The 20,929-nt window shown below is 43.5% G+C and overlaps 1 protein-coding gene across 6 annotated transcripts in view; it reads left to right on the top strand.

Moving 5' to 3' along the window:
- dennd1a (DENN domain containing 1A) overlaps positions 1–20,929 on the top strand; it is a 492,710-nt gene that overhangs the window by 261,881 nt on the left and 209,900 nt on the right. For all 6 annotated transcript variants that reach the window (XM_033048631.1, XM_033048628.1, XM_033048627.1 and 3 more), the window contains one exon: positions 15,985–16,085. In XM_033048631.1, coding sequence (XP_032904522.1) covers positions 15,985–16,085 — 101 coding nt within the window. The remainder of the gene's footprint in view (positions 1–15,984; positions 16,086–20,929) is intronic.

Here is a 20,929-nt window from a genome sequence, read left to right as displayed (position 1 = left end):
CATTTCTAAACGTGATTATGTATTCTGTAAATTGTGTTCTCATGATGCTGTGCTTCCAGTTTGTTAATAAAATAAATTCCCTTCATTGGACTCGGTGTTCTGACCCCTCGGAGGCAAAATATCTTTGATGGAATTGAAAGAGATTGATAATTACCCCTTGATGAATATTCATAATGACTGGATACTTTGGGCAAAATTTACACCAAATGAATTTCTCTTTATTTCCTGCGAGGATTTGATGGGTCACTCTGTATGTCACATTGTAGTTGAACAAAGGTGACCTTCTCTGACATTCACTTTATGTATTTTGTCCTGCCGTTATTTATGTTGATAAAAAGGAAAAATAAAGCGTGCATTAAAGGTATTCCACATATAATGTAACGGAAGCATGTGGAAAGATTGCAATTACATTGTACATTGTTCATGTGCGTTTAAGCAGAGTGTCATTGTGGTGTGTCATTAATTTCAAACATGATGTTCATTATCTTGGAAGCATTCGAACCTGAATTATTCTCAGAGGCGTTCTTGGGAGGAGTTGTATTTAGTTTTCACTTAATTACATATGTATTATTTATAGGTGGAACGGATGTGGTAAAAAGTAGCAGGAAACTTGGTCTACATGATGAACATGAGTGAAATTTGTTGTCATTGCATTTTGCAGAGGTCTGATGGATTTTTAGACCAGTTTAGTTTATTACCATAAACAACAAGGTGCAATGAAATGCCTCCTTTTAGTGTGTGTGAGATGTCTATTATACATAGAGGGATGCTGGTTGCTTCCATGGAATGACAATGAGGAGTCAAGCCCATGTGTCTTCAGGTTAAATGGGTTAATTAGAACAAGGTTTGCAGACATAATTTAGTCCTCATTTTAATGTCACATTCCCTGGCCTCTTCCCCACCGCAGTGCTTTAATATTATATCATAATGTAGCTAACCACAGGAAATGTCAAATTTTGGAAGCAGTCAAACAAAGTTTGCTGGAACTGAAAGGGTTTCTGTGCAGAGAAGGGTAGGAAGGTGAGGAAGAGATGATTACACATGAAATGCTGCATTCACTGGCTCAGAGGGTGATCATTGTTTGTGGAATGTATTTGTTTTTAGACAGTTTTGTTTTGTAATATAGTTGCACTGTTACGAATACCATTTCAGCAAAAAAAAGCAGACCTCAGTCCTTGAGCAGGACTTGAATAAATATTTTCCAAGTGCCTTCACCTTAATGTGTACACATTTCCCTTCTTTATCTAAAATATCTTCTTCCCTGTCCCACCCAATGATGTAGCATCATCTCTGCCCCCACTTTGAGCAACTTAATTGGAAGCTGTTAATGGAGGCATACAATGGTCTCTGAAATTTACTCGTGCTAAAGTGAATTCCAGGCCTCTTCAAACGATCAGCTACAAAGTGATGCCAAATCTGCTTCCTGCAAGACGTGTTTCAGATGCTGCTCTTTTCTGATGGTGGACCTTGAATACATATTTCACTAACTGACCCAATTAGTGGGGCATTTGTCGGAAATTGATAAGAATATAACATTTAAAGACAGTTAATTCCTGAGTTATCGAAGCAGGATCTGCTTTGATCTCTGTTTTCCCAAACCTCTAGTGTCCCCCTCCCTGACACTCAATCTGATGAAGGGTCTCAGTCTGAAATGTCACCTATTCCTTTTCTCCACAGATGCTGCCTGACCCACTGAGTTACTCCAGCATTTTGCGTATATCTTTGCTGTAAACCAACATCTGCAGTTCTCTTAAAACTTAAAAGACATTTGGACAGGTACATGGACAGGAAAGGTGTGGAGAGATATGGCCAACTGCGGACAGTTGGGACATGTAGATGATGACGCTGGGTTGGCATAGGCAAGTGGGACCAAAGGGCCTGTTTCGAACTCTATGGCTATATGGTAACACTTGAAGATTCCTTCCACTGGATAATAGCCATTGGTTTCAAAGGCTGAGATGTGTGACCTTTTGAAAGCTGCTCTGTACATGAAACAGAAAGATATTTTAAATTGAAATAGAGAATGACATGTAACGGGATGCAAATGCTTGAAAGTGCTTGAAGGATGCTCAAAACATTACAGTGCATTAAAAATCAAAGCTTTAAAAATCATAATAGTCATAAAAATCAAGGCCATAACATGAATACTTTTTATTGGCTATTTATTTAGTGTCCTAAAGTAGGATGATGTACAGATACAATGAAAATCTTGCTTGCAGCGGCATCACACGCACATACATTCAAACCACACACCAGTAGCACAAACAATTATTAAAGAAAGTGAAACGAAAAGTCTGTAAAAAACAAGATAATAATGTAAACACACAATTAAAATGCAATTTCTTGGAAGTGCAAGTGGTGGTCCATAGTGCTCCGAGGTAGAATTAGGTTTGTTTGGGTCGCTTCAAGATCATCGTAGGAAAGTAGATCCTGAACCTGGTTGTGTGGGACATCAGGCTTCTGTACCTCCTGCCTGAAGGTGGCAGTGTATGACCCTCATGTGCGGCGGGCGGTGGATGGGAACTTTGTTGATAGCTACAGCGACAAGTGGCAGTTCGCCCACAGCCCGAGATGCGCCCCCTCATCCGCCACCCCAAGAACAAGACGTACCTTGCACACCATCAGCTTCTGCCCCTACGTGTTCCTCTGGAGTTGGAGCGGGGCTGGGCTGGAGTTGCTGCTGGCTGTGGGTCTCTGGGATCTCCGTGCTTGCAGTGGGCCTGGGGGTCGGTGGGCGGCGGTGGGAGCTGTGGACCTACGGACCTACCTCCGTGGAGCTAGCCAGCTTCGGAGCGTGGAGAGCTGCGGGGGCGAGCTGCTGCGACCCGACTCCGGTGGATGGTGACACCGGGAGCTCGCGGGTCTCCGGTGGGAGACTGCTTTGCGGGGCACCGGCAGCGGCGACTTCTCCCGCCCGAATTACGGGGTTGAGAGTGACCTGGAGGGGGGCCTTACAACGCCCGGCGCGGCTGTAAATTGCCGCGGACTTGCTAGCGCCCGCCGGGGGCTCCAACATCAAGACCGGGGCAGGGCCCTACATCTCCCGGCGTGGCTTTGAGTGGCTGCTCCCTGATGGGCCCCTACGACGCCCCGAGCTGCGCCCCGTCATCCGCAACCCAGGTTCCTCTGTAGTTGGAGTGGGGCTGGGCTGGGCTGCTGTTGGCTGTGGGTCTCTGGGATCTCCGTGCTTGCGGTGGGCCTGGTGGTCGGTGTCCAATTGGTCCTGACACGGTCCTGCGAAATCGCCGACGTGAAGACAGTGCAAAGCCTCCGCGCCGGTGCAATGGGCGGGGAGCTGGAGACGGGAGGGAAGGGGTCACACACATGGCCGGGAAGCAGAGGGGGGTAGGTGGGGTGATACTGAAGGGAGCGACAATCTGCTGCTGCCTGCCCCGCTGAGTTAAAAAGTTCCCACGCAAGACTCACGAAACACTGTATATCGTGAGTCTACCGTGGGAACTTTTTAATTCAGCGGGCAGGCAGCAGCATATTGTCAATTATTAACCCTCCCGCGCAATATACCCTCATCTTCTCTTTTATGAATGGGGATTTAGTTCCCCTTTCTTCGAGGACCGACCGGAGGTTCCGCTGTCACCTCTGCGGGCCGCCCTCGGTGAACGTTTTCAAGGACCTTTCTTCAAGGACCGAAAAAATGGCCGCTATTCGGAGGTTTTCGTTATTTGGATCTTCGGATAAAAGGTTGTGCACCTGTAGATGCTGTCTTCTTGAGGCAGCGCCTCATGTAGATGCTTTTGATGGTGGAGAAGCAGGCCTATGCCTGAGAGTTCATCACTTTCTGCAGATGTTTTCGACGGTGGGGAGGGCAGTGCCCTTGGGCCCCATATCTGAGGAATGGGTGCTGGCGTTGGAGAGGGTCCAGAGGAGATTTATGAGAATGATTCCAGGCATACTTCGATTAACATATGATGAGTGTTTGACGGCACTGGGGCTCATTGAAACTTACTGAATAGTGAAAAGCCTGGATAGAGTGGATGTGGAGAGGATGTTTCCACTAGTGGGAGAGTCTAGGACCAGAGGCCATAGACTCAGAATGAAAGGACGTACCTTTAGAAAGGAAATGAGGGGGAATTACTTTCGTCCAAGGGTGGTGAATCTGTGGCATACATTGCCACAGATGGCTGTGGAGGCCATGTCAATGGATATTTTAAGGTGGAGATTGATAGCATCTTAATTAGTACAGATGTCAGGGGTTATGAGGTGAAGGCAGGCGAATGGGGTTGAGAGAGAAAGTTAGATCAGCCATGATTGAATCGTGAAGTAGACTTGATGGGCTGAATGGCCTAATTCTGCTCCTATAAATTATGACTCACCTGATCCGTGTGATTTTGTGATTGCCATAAATTTTTAAACGGCACCAGTCATTTCTATTATTTAAAAAATGCGTTTGTCAGTGGTTTTGATGAAAATTCAAAGTTACTTGCTCGATTGCACTCGTGGTGAGCTGGCAAATGATTTTCTGGATATTGTTGTCCAATTAAAATAATTCCAAATGTCAATGAACCTTTCATTATATTGGGCAGTAATACAAAATCTCCCAGAGCTTCAAACACTACAGCACTCGGAAGGACATATTGCTAATTTGGCAAATGTGCTGTTTCACCTGTTAAAGATGCTAGTAATTCCTTGAATGTATTTTATAGAGACATTGTATTCTTTTTTTTCCCCTTGGTCCTATTGATTGTTTGATTTTAAATTGGATAATGTATGATAACATGCCAGAACAAGTTATTTTAATAAGATAGACACAAAAAGCTGGAGTAACTCAGCGGGACAGGCAGCATCTCTGGAGAGAAGGAATGGGCGACGTTTCAGGTCAAGACCCTACTTCTAGTTATAATGAACTATTGGGTGTAGAATTGTAAAAAGCCAATAATGATGGCCAAATAATAAATATATATAAAAATATAGATCTAAAATGTTGATGGAAGATTTATGATTGAAGATACAGATTCTACACTTAATGAATAAATAAAAATAACCCAATGTCTTTGATTTAAAATTGTTTAATGATGTAGTAGGACATAGTACAATACAGCAAAGGGACAGGCCATTCGGCCCAGCAGGTTTGTGCTGAGGGGCCTTTTCCAGTGCTGTACATATTGATTGCCTTTTCCCATTGAGAAACTCTTCCCTGCCAATTACTTCATTGCTCGAGAGTCAAGAGTGTTTTATTGTCACATGTCCCAGAGAGAACAATGAAATTCATACTTGCAGCAGCGCAACAGAATATGTAAACATAGTACACTGTAAACAATATAATAAATGAGAGAGAAAAAAAAACCTAGTATGTATATACACTGTAGGTGACGTTCTGGGTTGGGGTCCTTCAAATGCGACTAGCTTAGATTGGGCACTGTGGTTGACGTGGGCCGAAGGGCCTGTGCCCCTGCTTAATACTCTGTGACTCTGTCTGTGCAAAACAAAGAAATTGAGTTTGCTGAAAACAGGAACAAAAGAAAATGCTGGACATGCTCAGCAGATTGGCAGCAACTGTGGGGAAATACTATTAACATTTCAGACCAAGGATCTTTCAACAGAACAATACCGGCATGTTTTAAGGTGTAGAGAAGGGGCAAGGCTGGAAAAAATGAAGGGAATCTGTACGAGTGGAACCAGATGAAAATGAATGATAGCTGAGAGGGTAGTGAAAGGGTTAATTGTACCCCTTTCCCTTGTCTGCAATTTAAAACAATCTTGAAAAATTAACTCTGCATAGATGCTGCCTGACAACCTGAATATTTCTTTTTTTTAATTTTTTTTTTTATTAGAAGTACGGTAAATTACAATAACACACAACACATATATCTTAATACATTTTTTGTACCGCTTCATTTTTTTTTTTTTTAAAGCTTTAAGAAAAAGATAGAAGTAAGGAAAGTAAAGAAGGTGCGCAAGAGTTGTGAAGTGCAGGAGAGTGTTGGGAAAAGAAAGCCCCTTAGAAAAGAAGTTAGAGAAGGAAGTAAAGTAAGAAAGTAGACCCTAGAAAAGAAAGAAAAAGAAAGTAAGGACAATCGCTCTATTATAACTTTAAACTCCGCAGAAAGACTACCAACCAAGTCTGTTTTTGTTGTTTTATCTCCCAATGCCAGGTCCTGATACCATTTATTTATTTATTTATTTTTAAAATTACTATTGCACCTCATGCTTGTAATAGGTCCATAAACGTAGACCACGTCTTTTGGAATTGGTTTGCTTTATCTGCTAAGAGGAATCTCATCTCTTCCAGATGTAATGTTTCAAACATATTTGATATCCACATTTTTATTGTTGGTGTGGGAGCATTTTTCCAGAATTTAAGTATGAGCTTTTTTCCCATTATTAGCCCGTAATTGAGTAAATTCTTCTGATACACGTTTAATTCAGGGATACCTTCCGATATCCCAAAAATTAGAAGAGACTGGGAACAAGAATTAGCTATAAAAATTTCAAAAGAGAGCTGGGATAAACATTTACTACAGGTGCATAAATGCTCGATCAATGTACGACATACGCTTATCCAATTCAAAACATTACATAGACTATACTATTCAAAAACTAAATTAAATAAAATCTTTCCTAATGTTTCACCAATCTGTGATAAATGTCTGTGTCAAGAAGCTACCATAGCGCACTCTTTTGTTTTTTGTACAAAAATCCAAAAATTCTGGCATGGAATATTTGATATTTTTTCAAAATTAATTAAAATAAAACTGGTACCAAAACCAGAATGGATCAACCTGAATATTTCAATGATACTTTCCACTGTTTATAGATTTTACTTTTTTATATTTACTTATGTGGCATAAAAATACTCTGTAATCACATCAGGATATTTTGTAGTATTACACATGCTATATAAATGAAAGTAGTATCCAATAAAGAATAAATCATTATAGTTAGTAGTAACATTCAAATACATTTTATGGATGTTGAATCGGAATGCATGGAACATTTTTCAATTTAAATTGTTCATTTCAGATATTTGTGGTTTAGTTTAGAGATAGAGCATGGAAGCAGGTCACTCAGCCCACTGAGTCCATACCAACCATCGACTGCCCACTCACACTATTTTATTCCACTTTCTCATCCACTCCCTACACATACATTGCAATTTACAGAGGCCAAATAACCTACAACCTGCTCATCTTTGTCATATGTGAGGGAAACCGAAGCACCCGGAGGAACCCAGTGCGGTCGCAGGGTAAACGTGAAAACTCCACACTGACAGCCCCCTGAGGTCTGGATTGAACCCGGGTCTCTGGTGCTGTGAGACAACAGCTCTACCAATGTAAAACATTTTCATTTTAAAACACTCCTGTGTTTTACTGCAGTGGCATATCGGAAATGGGAAATACTTCCGGTAGCTCAATATTACACATTTTAGTTTCAGCATGTGTGACCTGAAGTACCTATTCATACGGTTATCTTGTGGCCTCAAGGTCACATGTAAGATTATGCATAATGATGGGAGGTTTTCAATTCAGACACTGTAAATGACAGTGATTGAATAGTCAGCACCTTGTGTGTTTTGAAGCTTGCAGGAAACACTGTCAACGTTTGCAGATGTCTGCAGAGTGTACCAAATCTCTTTAGTTTCATGCTCCATCACACAAGCTTCTAGCGGCTTTCTCTTGGGAGGATGCTCTGGGCAAATTTTGTTTTTAGCAACAGAAGTTTTGTTGTATTGTCTTCATAATATTCTTGAATGAAATAGAGCAGGCCATTTATAATCTAGGGGGAGCCAGTGGATCTAATCTTTTTGGATTTCCAAAAAGATATTCAATTTGCATTTATTGGATAAAATGAGATATTGTGGCATTTCTGATCAATTTATTGATTTGGATTAAGGATTGTTGAGGATCAGTTACTTATCAATTGGTCTGTTTTAACAACACTGTGGGAATAAGGCCATCAGCCATCCCAAAGGTGAGCGGATCTGTAGGTTAATTGGCCTCTTTAAATTGCTCCTAATGTGTAGGGAAAGTGGGACAACATCGAACTAGCATGAACAGGCTGGTTCCTATGTTCCCATTTGGGCCGAAGGGCCTGTTTTCCATGCAGTATCTCTAAACTCAACAAAATAAATTGTCAAACTCTGGTTATAAGCTGCAACTAATGTGTTATGGCCAGGGTCACGTTCAAGATGTGACTACTTGTCTGTACCGGTGACATTATGAGGCAACCCTGCGATGAGTTCACATTTGCTAACAATGCATGAACAGCTGTTAACAGCTGCGGCTCGCCTGCAGTCCGTCTGTCTTTACTTTTTTCTGTTGTTTTTTTTGTCTTGTTTTGGTTAAGTTTTAGTTTGTTGTGTTGTGTTAGAGGGGGTGAAACATGTTCTCTGTCTCTTCCTTCGGGGGAATGCGACTTTTACGTGTCGTATCCCTCTTCTCTGCCTCCGTCTGCGCTGAGGCCTAATGGCGGAGCTGGCGGCCTCCAACCTGCGACCGACCCCGAGGCTCCGGAGGCAGAGCCAGCCAGGACTTACCAACGAGAGGCTGGCCGTTTTCGGGGCTAAGGCAGCGGTGGCCCGACTTGCTGGTGCGGCGTTCTGGCTTTCGGCGGCGGCCTGGAGCTGATGCAGCGGGGCTCGGAGCTGAGACTGCGGGACCCAGAGCTGGGGCGGCGGCCTGGAGCTGGGGCGGCTGCCCGGAGCTGGGGCGGCGGCCCGGAGTGGAGACTGCGGGACCTGGAGCGGCGACTGCGGGACCCGGAGCTGGGGCGGCAGCCCGGAGCTGGGGCAGCGGCTCGGAGCGGAGACTGCGGGACCTGGAGTGGAGACTGCGGGACCCGGAGCTGGGGCGGCGGCCTGGAGCTGGGGCGGCGGCCCGGAGCTGGGGCGGCGGCCTGGAGCTGGGGCGGCGGCCCGGAGCGGAGACTGCGGGACCCGGAGCTGGGGCGGTGGCCTGGAGCGGAGACTGCGGGACCCGGAGCTGGGGCGGCGGCCTGGAGCGGAGACTGCGGGACCTGGAGCTTGGGCGGCGGCCTGGAGCTGGGGCGGCGGCCCGGAGCTGATGCTGTGGCAGGCCGTCTCGGAGCGGAGACGGCGTTCCGGCTTTCGGCGGCGGCGACATCACCAAGGAGGTCCGCTGGACTGGAGAGCGGCATCTTCGGCCTGGATCGATCGCCTCAGCGCAGAGGGAGAACAAGAAGGGAAGAGACGGAGACTAAGACTTTGCCTCCATCACAGTGAGGATGTGCTTGGTGAACTCACTGTGGTGGATGTTTAATTTGTGTTTATTGTATGTTTTGTTATTATTGATTCTGTGTATGACTGCAGGCAACAATAAAGGATCGATCTATCTATCTATCTATCTATCTATCTATCTATCTATCTATCTATCTATCTATCTATCTATCTATCAAGTTGTGAGGAGGAAGCAAAGAGTCTACAAAGGTGAAGACGTGGTAAATGAGTCGATAAGAATGTAGCAAATGCAATATAAAGCAAAATATTAACTTTGATTGAGCAAAAAGAAAAGAACGGGAGCATTCGGCAAATAAGTGAGAGGAATGCTGGTGTTCAGAAGGAACTGGGCAATCTTGCTGCACAAATTGCAGAAAGTTAACATTCAATTACAGCAAGCAGTCAGGAAAGTCAGCCTTCATTACAAAGGGATTGAACTATACTTGTTGAGAACTCACTGCAATTATGTAAGTCATTGCTGAGACCAAGCTGTGCTGTCTATTGTTTTGGTCTCTTCACCTGAAGGAGGATTTACTTGCCTCAGAAGAGTTCATTGAAGGTTCACTGGGCAGATAAAAAGGATTGCCCTGTGAAGAGAGGTTGATTGAACTGAACCTATGTTCCCTGAAGTTTCGAAGGATCAGAAGTGATCTTATTTAAACATAAAACTTTCTGCGAGGGCTGGATAGAATAGCTGTGTTCTTTGGCTTGGAAGTCTGAAACTGGTCGTTTGAGAGACTTTTAGATGGGAACATGTTTATGCAGGGAATGGAGGGCTATGGATTATGTGCAGGCAGAGGAGATTAGTATAATGTGGCAATCAACCCCCCTCACCTGCATCCACCTATAGCTTAGATGGACACAAAAAGCATCCTCCTCTCCACCTATAGCTTGCCTGGCTCTGTCATGCTCCCCACCTCTCTTCCAGCTTTACCCCCCACCCCTTACTCTAATCAGTCTGCAGAACGATACCAACCCAAAACATCACCTATTCGTGTCCTCCAAACCCGCTGAGTTGCTCCAGCACCTTGTGTTTATCTTTTTCTGTAAACTAACATCTGCAGTCCCTTGTGTCTTCTTAGTTTAAATTGGCATCATGTTTGGGATAGCTAGTACAGACATTGTGGGCTGAAAGACCTGTTCCTGTGTTGTTCTGCTCTTTGTTCTATGGTCCTCGTCTGCCATCTGGGACTGAATGAAGCAATATCTTAAAGGATTGTGAATCTCTGGCACACACTGCCTCGGATGCTCAGTCATTGAGTACATTTGAGGATGAGGTGGAAAGATTGAACACAAATTGAATTGCGGAATATGGAGAAAGTGAGGGAAGATGAAGCTGAGCGAGATGAGCCATGTTGTCAGTGAATAGCAGAGCAAGCCTGAAGGGGCAGATGACCTACTCTGATATCTTCTGTCCTCGCACTGTAGAAATGATTGCAAGGAAAATTTACACATGAAAGCTAAACTTGCATAAAGGTCAGCATGCGATGAACCACAAATGGCAGGTATTTGCTCCTCTCCATCTCTTGCTGTGACTTTACAATTTTTTAATAGTCTCATGGTGACAGCACCCTTTCCTGTGGCTTTCAGATGGGACAGTGCATTGGTTTTGATTGAATGATAAGGTCCCTTCAGCCCACTGAGTCCACGCCACCAATTCACACTAGTTCCAGGTTATACCACTTTCACATCCACTCCCTACCCACAGAGGCAACCTCCAGAGACCAATTAACCCACAAACCCGCACGTCTTTGTGATGCGGGACGAAACTGGAGCACCCGGAGGAAACCTACTCCGTCGCAGAGCTAAAATGCAAACTCCGCACAGACAGCACCCGAGGTGGGGATCGAACCCAGATCTCTAGTGCTGTGAGGCAGCAGCTCTACCAGTTGCTTCACTGTGCCCACCTACTTTTTCTACATTGCTTTCCAAAATCAACAATCCATGCTCCAGCAGACATTCAGATTTGTGAAATAAATATATACCCGAGTTTAGTTTAGAGATAAAGCTCGGAAACAGGCCCTTCTGCCCACCGTGTCCGCGCTGACCAGTGATCCACGCACACTAACACAGTCCTACTACACACTAGGGACAATTTTACACATGTACCAAGCCAATTAACCTACATACCTGTACGTCTTTGGAGTGTGGGAGGAAACAGAAGATCTCGGAGAAAGCCCACGCAGGGTCACGGGGAGAACATACAAACTCCGTATAGACAGCACCCGTAGTCGGGATCGAACCCGGGTCCCCGGCGCTGTAAGGCAGCAACTCTACCGCTGCGTCACAGTGCCGAGTATTGAAAATAGTATTTCAGCTCCAAATCCTTGAGCTAATCCCACTTCTGTGTCATATGCAAATATTCACGGTATTAGAGTGGAGAGAAGTACCATACAGCATTAAGCGAAGATTAAAATATTACCAAAGTTCAGTCAAATCTTAACCATATTGTCATCTGCGAATTATAAATTACATTTTCTTAGTATTTTCTCTTTACTTCCCATCAAAGTAGGATGTTCATTAAAAATGTGAGTGATATATTTGAAGAGTAAACTAATCTTAATTTTAAAATACATAATAAATCACACTTAACTGTTCATTGAACTTTTCAAATTATTGTAAATATTGTCATTGTATTTTTGGGGAGCACCCTCTGTATTCCATAAAATACATTTCTGATTTTGTGTCGGAATAACAGTAAGAGAAGCAGATGGCCAAATTCGGCACTTGAGCCTCCTCTGCCATTCAATAATATCATAGCGGATAGGATCTTTGGTAACGCTCCCCTGCATGATCCCCTATCATTCTTGATTCCCCTGTGGACTAAAATAAACAATCTAAGCCTTGAATAATTCAGCCTTCACAGCTCCCTGGCATATTGAATTGCAAAGATTCACAATTCCCGGAGAGTAGAAATTCCTTCCCATTTCGATCTTTGACGGCCAAACCCATTCATTACAGCTTGTCAATCCAAGAATGGTACATTTAGCACTCCACTTTTTTGCCCGTTAACCGATTCACGACCCGCCCATGAACCTTTATCTTGTGGTTATGCACCATCCTATCTATACCCAATTCAAATGCATAACGGCCCCTAATTCCCAGTAGATAAAATATATTAGAAGTGCTGGAGTAACGCAGCAGATCAGGCTGCATATTTGGACGACATGGGTGGATCTGGACCTTTCTTCATACTCGAAACGACGCAACTCGTCTATCGCCTGTCCACGTCCTCCAGAGATGCTGCTTGATCCGCTGAGTTACACCAGCACTTTGTGTTCTATGCTAGATTCCATCACCTGCGATTTCTTGGGCCTCCAGATGGGGTGTATTTGTTGCCCAATTTAGAAATGTGAAAGAGAAACTTGCATTTTAAAAGCATTTTGAGGTCTAACGTGTTTCACAGCCAATGAAGCAATTTTGAAATATAGTAATTGTTGTAATAGATTCAGAGAGTCATACAGCATGAAATCAGGCCTTTGGCCCAATGTGTTCACCCCAATCAAGTTGCTTAAGCAAGCTGGTTCCACTCGCCTATACCTGGCCTATATCCCTCCAACACTTTCCTATCCATGTACAAGTCTAATAGTCTTTTACGTGTCATAATTTGGGCTCGCTTTGATGATTTGAGCTCATTGCATATACCCACCATCGTCTGTGTTAAAATGTTGCCTCTTAAAACCCTTTAAAATCTCAGCTTAAATCTATGCCCCCTAGTTTTAGAGTACCACCTTATCCCTGCCTCACGTGATCTGACCAACATCTATAAGCTCATCCCTCAGCCTCCTATGCTCCGGGCGGAAAAAAGACCCAACCTATTCCAGCCTCTCCTTATAACTTAAACCCTCCAGACTTGGCAACATCCTTGTAGATCATTTTTGTACCCGTTCCAGTTTCATGACATTCTTCTGATAGGGTGATCAGAACTGAACATGGTATTCCAAATGTGGGTTGCAATAAAATCTTATACAGCTGTAACATGAGAAAATGACTCCTGTACTCAGTGCCCTGAAGGCAAGCGTACCAAATGCCTTCTTCACCACCCTGTTCACTTATGTCTCCACTTTCATGAAAGTATATAGCTGTACTCCTAGGTCTCTCTGTCTGACGACCCTCCCCAGGGTCCTACCATTTAAATGTTGCTCTGGTTTATCTTACTAAAATGCAACACCTCACTTTAATCTAAATTAAACTTCATCTGCCGATCCTTGGGACTTCCCAAGAGGCCGTGCCTGAAAGCTTGGCGGACAACGGTATCGGGAGGGAGCTGCTGGAGTCACTGAACGCGAGGAGTGAGCCAGTATGAGGGTGAACCAGGATATTGCCTACAGCGCCTTCAAGGTCGACTGCTGCAAATGTGGCCATGTGAGGGGAGGGACATCAGTTCATGGACTGGGCCTGTCGAGGGCGAAGCAGGAAGGCCTTACACGAGCCCAGGGCTTACCTGGATTGGGAACTGCTCCCGTAAACTGAGCGCACGGGCGGACTGGACTTTGCCAATGGAAATGGCACCAAAACATGGCGGCGCCTGCATGTGTATAAATATGCAAAACGAATATGTGAGAAATAAAGCACTATTGAACCATTGGCCCAGTTGATCAAGATACTGATATAATCCTAGGTAACCTTCTTCACTGTCCAATAATACCAGCAATTTTAATTGGGGCATTTCTAACAGGTAATATAGGAACATGGCAGCCAATTTGCTCATGCAGGCTCCCACAAACACCACCACGACAATGAGCAGATCACCTGTCAATTCAGTGACGTTGGCTGAAGAAGAAATATTGGCCAGTACACAGTGGATTACCCTCCTGGTTGATTGATAGAATGCCATGAAATCATTTTACTTTCACCTGAGAGAACAGTTGGGTTTCAGTTTTAAAAGAAGCAGAGTTTAAAAAGAGACAATTATTTGGAATATTGGCCAAGTTATCCCCTTGCGGTTATAATGCTTTATCAGTAGGAATCAATCTGTATTTTGTAACAATAGAAGATACCTGTTTATCTCATGCATTAAACTTAACATTACATCCTGAAAAAAAAATTCCGAACACTTTATTTACTTGGCTTTATTTAAAAAACAATTAGTGCACAGATGCACAGTGACAGATGATGAGCACTGGTATCGATTGAAAGATACAGCATGAAAACAGGCCCTTCAGCCCGAATCCATGCCGACCATAGGTCACCCGTTCACCCTAGTTCTATGTTATCCCATTTTCTTATCCACTCCCTACACACTAGGAGCACGTCTTTGGGATATTGAAGGAAACCGCTGCACCCGGAGGAGAGCCACGTGGTCAGAGGGAGAACGTGCAAACTCTGCACAGACAGCATCCGTGGTGAACCTCGAACCCAGTGGCACAGTGCACCCACTAGCTGTGCCACTGTGCTGCCCCTATGCCACTGTGCTGCACAATGTAATGTGAGCGGAGCAGGGCTTCTTGCTCCTTCAGTATCTGGCCAAGCTACACACGATACGATACGATACGATAGAACATTATTAATCCCCGGAGGGAAATTGGTCTGCCAACAGTCACAACACACGAGGTACACGAAAACTTGAAATTAAAAGTAAATTAAAAAGTGGAAAAAAAAGATAAAGACAAGCGACTGTTGGCCGGCTGCTGTGTGTACAGCGTCTTAACTGGAATGAATGAACGAACAAACAAACGAATGCAGGGTTATCCCCTGGGCAGAGGATTCTAAAATTAGAGTGCTCCCCACACCGGGTCCCCCCATCCTTCACAGCGGTCCCCCCATGTCGGGTCCGCATTGTCTTCCCCTTCCCCCCCCCCCCCCACGCTCATCGACCGCTGATCATAGGTCGATCGCGAGGCCCCCCACCACCGAGGCTCCCATTGCCGCCGAGGCTCCCATCGCCGACCCCTCTGCAATTTAATAACAGAGGGTTTATAAAATTGTTTCTATGGCAGCCTGTGTGGAATTCCATTCCAAAGCTATTGGTGCTGTTCTGTAGTTGATCTCAAGAATGATTAAATATAAATCAAACTTTGGTGAGTTATGTTAAGTCAATACTGGTTTGTGTGTCTTCAGCCAGTTAAAAAAGTGTCATTGTTGTATTTTGATACTTTGACAATAAAATTCTCTTGACTCGTGAATCTGCCTGTGCAATTTGAAATAGTGAGTCTTTGACTGTGGTCATGTGACATGCAGGTTTTTAATAGCACTGGTTAACATATTAAAGAGGATCATACATCTACGTAATGAGGTAAATTGGGAAGAAAGGTTTCTTATAAGCAGAGTTTCTTACAAAGAGATGGTTCCACGTGTAGTGAGAATGTTGTGGATTCTTTGAAACAAAGTGATTTGCTTATCACAAATTGCTTATCACAAATTTGTACAGGTCTCTTTGTTGGTTTGTAAAAGCACCTTTTTGCTGCGATGCGGAGATGTCTGATCATTATCCCATGTTCACGGCTCCAACTGTTCACTGATCCAAGCTACATTGACTGATGCTGAAGATTTAGTGCTGGATATTGAGGATGGACCTTAATTATCTGACAGAAGCAAGATCAAGTACTGCGTTTTAATCAGTGTATGGCCATCACTTTCAACTTAACACATGTTGAATCATTCACTGAGCTGTTCCGGATATAGTTTAGAAGGGAAGGTTTTAACATTTAGTTTAGAAATACCGGTGTTACATGCTTTCTTTCTGTGTCGAATTTATAATTTATTGATGGCTTAAAATTTGAAAGTCATTTTCTGTTCAGAATGTTAGTTTAAGAATATTTGAATTGATGAGTATTTGTTCTTGTTTCTCCTAGTTAACAGCCTGTATCCATGGGTCTGCAGCAATGCTATACCCTATGTATTGGCAGCATGTTTACATCCCTGTCCTCCCTCCACATCTATTGGACTACTGCTGGTAAGAAGTTAACTCAAGCTTATATTTAAATGTCAAAATATTTCTGGCCTCAGATTTATACTACCTGCATAATTGGTCAGAAGAAATGAAGACCGAGTGTTCCAATCTTCTGCGATTGCTATCCCCTTGGCATTTGAACTTTGAGTTTCTGTGTACAGGAACCGAATGGCCACAGTATCAACCACTCACCCCACCCGCACTGGATGATGGGGAGAGGGTTGTAACCGTCGGGGACCCCATTCCCATCACGGCACTGGTAGAGTTGCAGCCTCTCAGCGCCAGAGACCCGGGTTCAGTCCTGACCTCGGGTAATATCTCTGTGAAGTCTGCCTGTTCTCCCCGTGACCTTGTGTGTTTCCTCCAGCTGCTCCTGTTTCCTTCCACATCCCAAAGACTTGCAGGTTGGTAGGTTAATTGGCCTCTGTAAATTGCCCCTTGTGTGTCGTTGAGTGGTACAATCTGGGGCCCATTGATGACAATGTAGAGCGAATAACATTGGATTAGATTAGTGTAGGATTAGTTTCAATGATTGATGATTAGTGAGGACTCAATGGGCCAAAAGGCCTATTGCCATACTGTATCTCTCTAATAACCCATTGCTGTTTTTACAGCAAATGAAATGTGTAGGAAGAAACTGCAGATGCTGGTTTAAAACGAAGATGGACACAAAAAGCTGGAGTAACTGAGCGGGACAGGCAACATCTCTGGAGAGAAGGAATGGGTGACATTTCGGGTCGAGAACCTTCTTACCAATGGTCTCGAAGCGTAAATGTCACCTATTAAGCGTACTCCCCCACGTTTGTCTTACCTCCCCTGTTGTACCCTGGTCGCTGGCTTCCTCCTTAACGACCAAATTGGCATGAATCTCTGATACATTTCTCCTTTGCGAATGGTTGACTACCCTCTGTACCAAGCCCTGAGATGTTGGGCCTGTCCTTTACGGTTCACTGGTTGCTTCTCCTTGATTACACACCAGTTCCTCCTGTTATTTGCCGAATACATCTACTGGAAGCATTTCTTCTGATTTTATCTGACTCCATATTTTTTTACAGTGATCAAACATAAACCGATTAATAAAATTCTTCCTCATTTCAATGTTTTTTATTCATTGTTGAAGTAACACAGTGGGTCCAGCAGCATCTCTGGAGGATATGGGTACGTGACATTTTGGGTTGGGACCTTTCTTCAGATCAATTTTATTACTATCCGTCTGAAGCAGAAGTGTCCACGTTGCAGGGCTGGAAACTGGAAGTATCCTGAGCTAATTCTGCTACCACCATCATCCATTGCGACAAGTGATGGCTCCCACTGATGGTCGCCGGAATCTTGCGTCCTTTTCAGGACGGACGATGACATCGAGGTCATCATTTGCAACAAGATGGACTCAGAAGAAGAAGTCGGAAGAGGAGTAACGACCCAAAACGTCGCCTATCTATGTCCTTGACATGCTGCCTGACCCACTGAATTACTCCAGTACTTTGTGTTTTTTTTGTAAACCAGCATTTGCAGTTTGCATTTGTCTCTCTTTTTATGGGATGTGGCAAGGCCAGCATATATTATCAGTACCTAATTAACTCGAATTGAACTGCTGCAGGCTGCCTGGAAAAGGTATTCTCCTGTGCTGTTGGACAGGAGTTACCGCATTTAGATCCAGGGATGTTCAAGGGACGTCTAAGACAGGGATGGTGTATGATTTTGATGGGAGGATACAAGCAAATGGGTTTTCCCACTCAACCACCTGTAGTGACAAGTAATTTCTTTATCACAAGTTTGTAGTTGTCTCTTTGTTGATTTGTAAAAATATCTTTCACAGTGATGTTGGGATACTTGATCATTATTGATCATGGGGAGAAGGTAAGAGATGGGTTTGAGAGCGAAAAATAGATCAGCCATGATCGAATTGCCTAATTTTGTTCCAATGTCATACATTTTAGTTTAGTTGAGTTTATTGTCACATGTACCGAGGTACAGTGAAAAGTGTTATGTAGTGTGCTATTCAATCAGTGGGAAGACTGATTGAGCCATCCACAGTGTACAGATACAGGATAAAGGGAATAATGTTTAGTGCAAGATAAAGCCCAGTGAAGTTTGATTAAGGGACCGCTCTCTAATTGTTGATAGGATGGTTCAGTTGCCTGATGACAACTGGGAAGAAACTGTCCCTGAATCTGGAAGTATGCGTTTTCACACTTCTGTACCTCTTTCCTGATAGGAGAGAAGAGGGAATGTCCGGGGTGAGACTGGTCCTTGATTATGCTGCTGGCCTTGCTGAGGCAGCATGAAGTGTAAATGGAGTCTTATTATACCATGATGAAATTTCATGGCAACTTTCATGTCTGTCTATTCTATATCCATGGGCAACTGGCACCAGTATAGATGGGCATGATGGCCAGCATGGATGTGTTGGGCTGCTGGCTGTTCAACAGTATGACTTGGGGTGGGGGGGTGGGTGGGGGGGGGGGATGGGGGGATGCAAGGGGAAGTCGTGCTGAGAAAAAGCTGAGTTCATGTGAAAATAATGCAATGATTTCAGATGATGTTTCTGAGGTACTGGATATATATTGAAAGTAGGGTTGGTAGGGAGCAAAATTAGATCTTTGGGGGAAACAAATATACCTTTACGGTAGGAGGCAGTGTTCAAATGTGAAAATAAGCGAGGGCCCATTCTTATGGAGATGGCAAATATAGCAATGGATCACCTAATGAATGTACAGGTGCAGGGATGGACATAAGACATGAGAACGGAAGTGCAGGCAATTGGAAAGAAAGCATCTGGGGCCATTTTGAATAGAATGAAGAAAAAGGATAATTTTAAACACAGTTTTGGAAGGTGGCTTTGGCTGAACCAATGAACAGAGTAGTTCAGAGAATGTTACTGAATCCTTGTGTGAAGTATATTCGGAGGAAATATGATCACGGTTAATGTAGGCTTTGAAGTGTTTGAGCTATTAATTCCTAATCACCATTGTGTAGGAAGGAAGATCTGAAGAAGGGTCTCGACCCAAAACATCACCTATTCCTTCTCTCCAGAGAAGCTATATGACCCGCAGAGTTACTCCAGCTTTTTGTGTCTACCTGCTGATCACCATTGGTTGGGAAAAGTAAATTGTGGAATGGGAAATGGACCGTACAAAGGAAAGGGAGGATTAAATGGTAGATGCCATTTTCTAGCTCTGGGCTTTCATCGGTGCATTGGAATAAAGTTCAGGGATGGAATATAAGTAGGATTAAAATAAAGACGATCGAAAGCCCAGAAATCAGATAAAGAATTGGAAACTGAGGTCGTTTTCTGCATCTCTTTAGAATATGAATGCATGGGAACAGATGGGGCCTCAGTCCAGTTGAATCTGAAAGCCTGTATTTCTGGCAGGGCCGCACTCTCTCAGTGCAGCCTTGAAGTGTTAGTGTTTGTCTTGGTTTTGTGCTCGGGTCTCTAAAATGGGTCTTGATCCTGCAACCTTCCGACTCAAGCAAGGGTGCTACCCAGTGAGCCGTGGCTTGCACTATAATAACATGGTATATAGCCTTGTGTTTACTCTGGCAACATCCAAAAAGTAATTAAATCAGTTGCCAGCAGGGATAACAAGAGTTTTAAGTGAAGTGAATGATAGGGGCTTGAAACATTTAAATGGAAGGAGAGTGTTCCCTGTGGATGATTTAAATGTTAAATAGCCAGCCGTCTCAGGATTACAGGGAATGTAATCTGAAAACCATTATCTCCTGTTGAAATGAGCCTTCAATTTACTCACTGCACAGGAAGGGCAGGTTGTATTCATTTTCACTGCCAGCAGGTGCCCTTTCTTTGCATAATAGGCTTCATATGTGTAATTAACACATAAGGTTTGTGGCTGCCAGTTTTCTTTCAGGTGCGTGGTGGTAGGGACACTGGTACAAATGGCGCGAGCTTTCGCTTTGGGACCATAGATTATGCATTCATGACTTTCTGACAAAGGAATTCTAAGGAGAAGCACATTTAATGTGCTGCTGGGATCCCAGGTGGGGAATGACAAAGCAAAATGTCCTCCCCACCCCAACCCTCACCTCCTCAAAAATAAATTATGTCGGTGGAGTTGATTTAAGTTTGTTTTTAAGGATATGACTAATGAATGACTTGTCAATGTTCTTGTTAGACTAACTGGCCATAGGACTGGTAATTACCAAGAATGCACTTATTCCGGATTAACAAACACATTGACTGATTTATGAAGTCTGACGTGACCCCATTTGGAATTTATATGGCACAGACTATGTTTGTCTGAATAAATTAATTTAGCTGCAATTTTATCACCTATCTATTTTCTAAAAATAAGCCACAGCTGCTTTACTGTTTTTGCATAAACAAAATTGCATTTTTGCAGTTTTTTTAAACTAACAGAGCAGATTTTACCCTTAAGCCCAAAGCCTTGTTACTGTTGTTAATTAGATTTATTTAATAAGGTAATCTGTTCAAATGTGAATTTATATTTTTACCACCCACCAGTGTATAGAATGAAAGCTCAAAGAGTGACCTTTAGAGAACTGACTTTCAGAAACATCCCAGGGAATACTCTCTTTGCGTGACATTGTGGCCTTAATTAAGATTCTACCTGTACAAATATTTGTGTAAAAAATGAAATGTGCTAATTTAAATGAGAGAATATTTTAGGTGCTTAATAACTGATTAAGCACAGTTTTCTTTTGACTTCAATCTGAAGAATGGTCCCGATCCAAAAAAGTCATCTGTCCATTTCCCTCCACAGATACTGCCTGACCTGCTGAGTTCCTCCAGCAGTTTTTAGTCTTGTTACATGTCATTAAGTGTCGAATTTGGGTAGATCCCAACTAATAACAAAACTTTGACCTGC

Source organism: Amblyraja radiata, chromosome 32 (assembly GCF_010909765.2).
Source record: "Amblyraja radiata isolate CabotCenter1 chromosome 32, sAmbRad1.1.pri, whole genome shotgun sequence".
Taxonomy (NCBI): domain Eukaryota; kingdom Metazoa; phylum Chordata; class Chondrichthyes; order Rajiformes; family Rajidae; genus Amblyraja; species Amblyraja radiata.
Note: the sequence above shows the minus strand (reverse complement) of the source record. Positions and strands in the feature narration are given on the sequence as shown.